Raw genomic sequence first — 5,489 nt, forward strand, 5'->3', positions numbered from 1 at the left:
TAGGGGTCCGTCGTAGTAGCTAGATCTCTCTCTCTCTCTCTCTCTCTCTCTCTCTCTCTCTCTCTCTCTCTCTGATCTCCAATACATGTTCTCTTCGGAGATCGATATGATGTAATCCCTTTTTGTGGTGTATTTGTTGGGATCCGATGAATTGTGGGTTTATGATATGGATATTCATTGAAAGCAATTAATTCTTCTCTAAACTTTATTATGTGTGATCGTTTATAGCTACGTAATGCTTTTCGATCTATGAGTTTTCTTTGGGCAAGTTGAAGATTAGATCTTCAGTGGAAGTGGTGCATAGTAGTAGGTTCAGTCTTGCGGTGTCCTCACCTAGTGACGGAAGGGGTAGTGAGGCACGTATTTGTATTCTTGCTACTAAGGGTAAAATGATGGGGTTGGATCATATTGATTGGTCTTATTTTGTCTACATTATGTCTCATGGTTAAATCATTACTGTGTTTGTTATTGAACTTAATATCTAGAGAGGCAAGCATAGAAGCGCTCTCGAAATGGAGTAATGACAGTAGATGCAGATGGATGCCGGTCTACTTGTCACAGACATAATGTCTATATATTGATCATGTCATAAATATCATCATAACTATGTGTTTTCTATCAATTGCCAACAGTAATTTGTCTACCCACCTTGTTATTATGCTTATGGGAGAGATGCCTCTAGTGATGCTATGGCCCCCGGGTTCCAATTCACTTTATTTTACTAAAACCTTAAAAATACATTGCTGCAATTTATTATCTTTTATTTTATTTTTATATTATCCATCTATCACTACCAGATTTAATCCTTGTAACTGGCAAGAACGAGGGAATTGACAACCCCCTTGCCTTCGTTGGGTACAAGTATTTGCTTTGTGTGTGTAGGTACCGTTTATCTGTTTCTCGTGAAGGCTCCTATTGATTCGATAAACCATGATTTTTAACTGCAGGAAATACTTCGCTATTGTGCTACATCATCCTTCCCCTTCATGGAAATCCCGATGAACTATATAAGTAGCAGTGGGCAATGTGTGGGTTCGTTGGCAGCAGCCGATGGCATGTCCTTCTTCATCCAAGCCTGAGCTCTTTTCCTTCGGCGTGTTCTGGCAGTGGGCCGTGTAGGGCACTCTACTTTGGGTGAGCCTCTTCGGCACATTTGGGTGCTCTGATCTGCTCTTTGGGACTATCCGATGGCTTCCATCGATGTTCATGTGGAACTTTTCGTTCTTCGACGGTGCGACGTCTTGCGATCCAAGCGAGGAGGTTGTGTCCACCTTCGGAGAAGAAGTTGGATGGATGTGTCGTACCGAGGTCCTTAGTGTCTGGTGATGGCAGGCCATGTAGGTGCATCTTCATTCCGTCTTCAGAGCCGACATTGCTTCCGTTCATGTTTAGTCGCGGTGGAGGACCTCGACTTCTTCATCTATGTGTTCTTTTTTATATTCTTCATGCGTGAAGTGTCCGAGGCTTAGTTAGCTGTTTTCCAACGCCTCTCTATCTTGCCGCGTTCTGTTGTTCTACTTGGTTGCATGCTGCAGTTGTATCCTGGCCGGTTGATATCTTTGTTAATTCAAAGTCGGACTAGGCTAGCGTCCTACTTGGGCTCGGCTTCGTTGATACCTTAGAGAATGTTGCATGCCATTTACAAACATGGAATGGAAGTGATGGTGGGCACGGCAGCAAGCCAGCAATGTAAAACGGATGCGATAGCTCGCCGCTACCTCTGCATAACACGGCGTCGCTCTCACGGAAAGAAATGGCAGGAGCTCTCGGTTCGGTTCACCATGACGGACACATCAAGTCATCATATATACATATATAGGATGCATGAGCGGAGCGGTGGCTCACAGATCCGACATGGTGAGCAGCTCCTCGAGGTAGTCGGCTCCAAGGTCCTCCAGCTCCAGCACGCACGCTGACAATGACGATGCAGCATCGGCTCCCGCTGCCACCGTCGCCGTGCCCGTCCTCCTCTTGTTCTTGGGATTTCTCTTCCGGATGCAGTGGCGGCGCTTCAGCGCGAGCGCAGGCGAGTCCCCCGCGGCGGCGGCCCCGCCGATGCCGAGCGCGCGCAGCGACTCCTGCACAAGCTTGACCGGGAAGTTGAGCACGGCGGCCGGGCCGCGCACGGAGAAAGCGGCCTGGTCGTAGGCGAGCGCGGCGGCATGCGGAGTGTCGAACGTGCCAAGCCAAACACGGGCGCCGTTGCGGGTGGAGTCCCGGATCTCGGCGGCGTACTTGCCCCACGGCCGCTTCCGCACCCCGATGAACGGCGAGTCCGGCGCACTGCATGAACCACTGGAGCACCCCTGGAGTCCCAGCGGCGGCCACGCGACAGGAGTCGCCATGAACTCGCTGCATCCACTGTGGTCGCCGGCCGCGTCTCCTGCAGAGGCGGGAGGTGAGCCGTCGTCCTTGCTGGTGATGGAGGTAGCTTCCATGAGGAACGACAACCGCTGGTGGTCGACCTCCATGTCAGAACGAGCTCGAGCTTGCGCACGCTGATGATGTGTGTACTGTGGTGTGCCGGAGGAGAAAGAAATAGAGTAGCCGTGGTGGTAGGAGTGTTCACCTGTAGGTAGCTCCATGTATAATTAAGCTAAATCTAAGCCTTGTGGACGAGGCGGAGATAATCCAGAGTTAAGACCAGCAGCATATACGTCGAGTCTACGAGACAATCCGTATATCTCTCTATATATACCCAGCGTTCAGCGAACAAACGCAGCTACACGGGGCAGACAAGCTTTGACTTGTAATGACACAACTGTAATCTATAGATCAACTTGTCCATCCATCAGCTACAGCTACACGGGCCTCGCATTGCATGCAGGACCGATCTACTCCCTCCGTTCCTAAATACTTGTCTTTCTAGGCATTTCAACAAATGACTACATACGGAGCAAAATAAGTGAATCTACATTATAAAATATGTCTACATACATCCGTATGTAGTAGTCATTTGAAATGTCTAGAAAGACAAATATTTAGGAACGGAAGGAGTATATTCTATAGTAGTAGTATGGACGAATAAGATTGCACAGATGCGAATGACGTAGGGCGGCTGGATACAACAACGCACCCGGGCGTCATCAAGTCAGTATCTTTTCCTAATACGATGTATACACAGTAGGTATACGTACATACGTAAGTAGTGTGCAATCTAACCCAAATTAGCAGGCTGGCTCCTGAAGCTAGCACATGAGGCGCATATGGAGGGTGCATGCATCTACGCCGAACGTACGGCGTCATGCATGTGCACATATGCATGGAGTAATATGCATGGAGTAGATGAAAATTAAAAGGTGATTTGAAAAGAAAACCCGCCCAGATTGGCGAACGGCGAAGCCATTGGTGCAGAATCCGGCTTTGCCTACTGCCCTTTCATGCTTTCATTCGTGCTCCCACATCATCTTACGGCTGTTATTTTTTTTTTCTTTTCTAATCTAATCATCTCTTCCCCTGATTTTAAGTGGGTGAGGTCGGACCTTATTTTGTTCCAATCAAATCAAACCACGTATGCGGGAGCACGTATGGGCGCACAAACGAGGAGCAGGCAAGTCTCGTCCATTGATGCAAGCACACACTTGGATCTATCATTACTGCTGCTGCATCTTTCATGCATGAGCCCATGGGATGCAGACAGAGACGACAGAGATAAACAAGTTTCCGTGTCGCCTCATATATCAACAAACCAAGCTTACATTAATAGTAGCTGTACATACAATGAACCGGTACATAGGCTCACATAGTTTACGCTTTCTATTTATAATTCTTTCTCGTACGATTCCTAGCAACGACGCTTTCTATACACTCTTTCTCGTACGATTCCTAGCAGGTAGTGGTCGCCAGCTGATAAAGTAACACAACTGGCGTTATCTTCTTAATCTTAACTCTTGCATTGGGAATCACTAAACAATTTGCAGCTACAATGATATCCAGCAGCTTATATTTGGCTGTACGCGTCTTCGACATACAAATGCAAAAAGAAGCCGAACCCTTTCGTGCATAGTTCTATATATATATATACTCTTCATAGATGACAAAGAAATTAATAAAAAATTTCATTGACGGTGGTTGTTGTTCTAGTGTGATAGTCCTATGTGACCTTAGCACGACGACTTGTTGATTGTCTATTATAACAAGTTTTGTCTGGCGGCACGTCTTCGCCTTGCTTCAGTATTTTTAGTCTTTGCTAGGGATCTACGGATTTGGATTTAATTTTCTATTATTTCTGGTATTTGTTGTCTGTCATGATTGAATACGAATAGATCAAAAGCTTTCTTTTTAAACAAGGACTTCCATGAGAGAGAGAGAGAGAATCTAGCGGTCATTATGAGTATATCTCGTTCTATTTTATTTCCAATTAAGGGGGCGGGCACGATTGAGCTAGCTATTAGACCCAGTATCACTTACAAACACTTGCCGTCTCGCCGCTCAAGGTTTAATTCCCTGCATTGATCTAATATTGTGCATGTATATTCTACAGTCATATATCATTGACTAATTCACAGTGTCAAGCAAAGCCTACCATTGATGCTGAATGAATCAACTAATAACAAAGAAAAAAGGAAAACCATAGGCCATCCAAAACGGGTCTGTCCCCGTGGCACAATCTCCGCAATCCTACCGCTAACCTTACGACAAAACCTAATCAAACCGAAAAATGCCACTCCTAGACAGAGCCTTCAATGATGCATCATTGCAGGGATGGAGCTAGGAATTTTATTTTGTGTGTGGGGGAGGCATATATAAGAATTTAGTGACTACATTCATTCATTCCACATACTACTTAGGGGCAGTTTGAGGATTTTTTTACAACACGGAGGGAGCCATGGCCCAAGCTCGCCTCCTGCTAGCTCCGTCCCTAGTCATACATACGATGATGTTGATGACTTTGACTAAAGGTTGAATAGAGGATTTTCATCCCCGAAGTCAAGCTTTGACGCAATAGCTTCAACAAGGGCACGACACTAACAAGCCCACATTGCCTAATATAGCCTCGAAAGGAAGATCATGTGTTTTCATCTGGAGTACACACATTCTTGTCGTCGAATCATCCGTCATTGTCATCATTCTCTCTACCACTGACAATGCCTCGCTAACTATATCATGGCGTTGCGAGAGCCCAAAACCCACTCACACCACTGGAGAAGATGTCGGATCAAGGTTCCACATCATCCTATGATCGTGGTCCTAGGCTAACCCCCTTCAATCCTCATCGATGGGGGAGAGGGAAGCGGCTTGGACGTAAGATGATCTTCCAATTCTTTTACAGTTTCAACCAACTCGCTGGTATGAACCATTGCAACTACCTCGTGGATCCGCCTGCCACGTCCCCGGAGCCACCACCACGGCATCCTCCACCATGGCCCTCGTCAACCGTCTTGATTCCCCTAAGTGCATGGAGACACAACAATCTTCTTTGGGAATTATTGCAACCTTATTTATATTTTCGACAATGAGGGTCTGAAAGAATATCGATAAGATTTAAC

The 5,489-nt window shown here is 46.3% G+C and overlaps 1 protein-coding gene across 1 annotated transcript; it reads right to left on the reverse strand.

Moving 5' to 3' along the window:
* Positions 1 to 1,703: 1,703 nt before the first annotated feature.
* LOC119297713 (ethylene-response factor C3-like) lies at positions 1,704 to 2,636 on the reverse strand. Its single transcript, XM_037575389.1, has one exon. The coding sequence runs from the start codon at positions 2,583 to 2,585 to the stop codon at positions 1,842 to 1,844; it is 744 nt and encodes a 247-aa protein (XP_037431286.1). The 5' UTR covers positions 2,586 to 2,636; the 3' UTR covers positions 1,704 to 1,841.
* Positions 2,637 to 5,489: the final 2,853 nt, after the last annotated feature.

This window comes from Triticum dicoccoides, chromosome 5A (assembly GCF_002162155.2).
Source record: "Triticum dicoccoides isolate Atlit2015 ecotype Zavitan chromosome 5A, WEW_v2.0, whole genome shotgun sequence".
In the NCBI taxonomy this organism is placed as follows: domain Eukaryota; kingdom Viridiplantae; phylum Streptophyta; class Magnoliopsida; order Poales; family Poaceae; genus Triticum; species Triticum dicoccoides.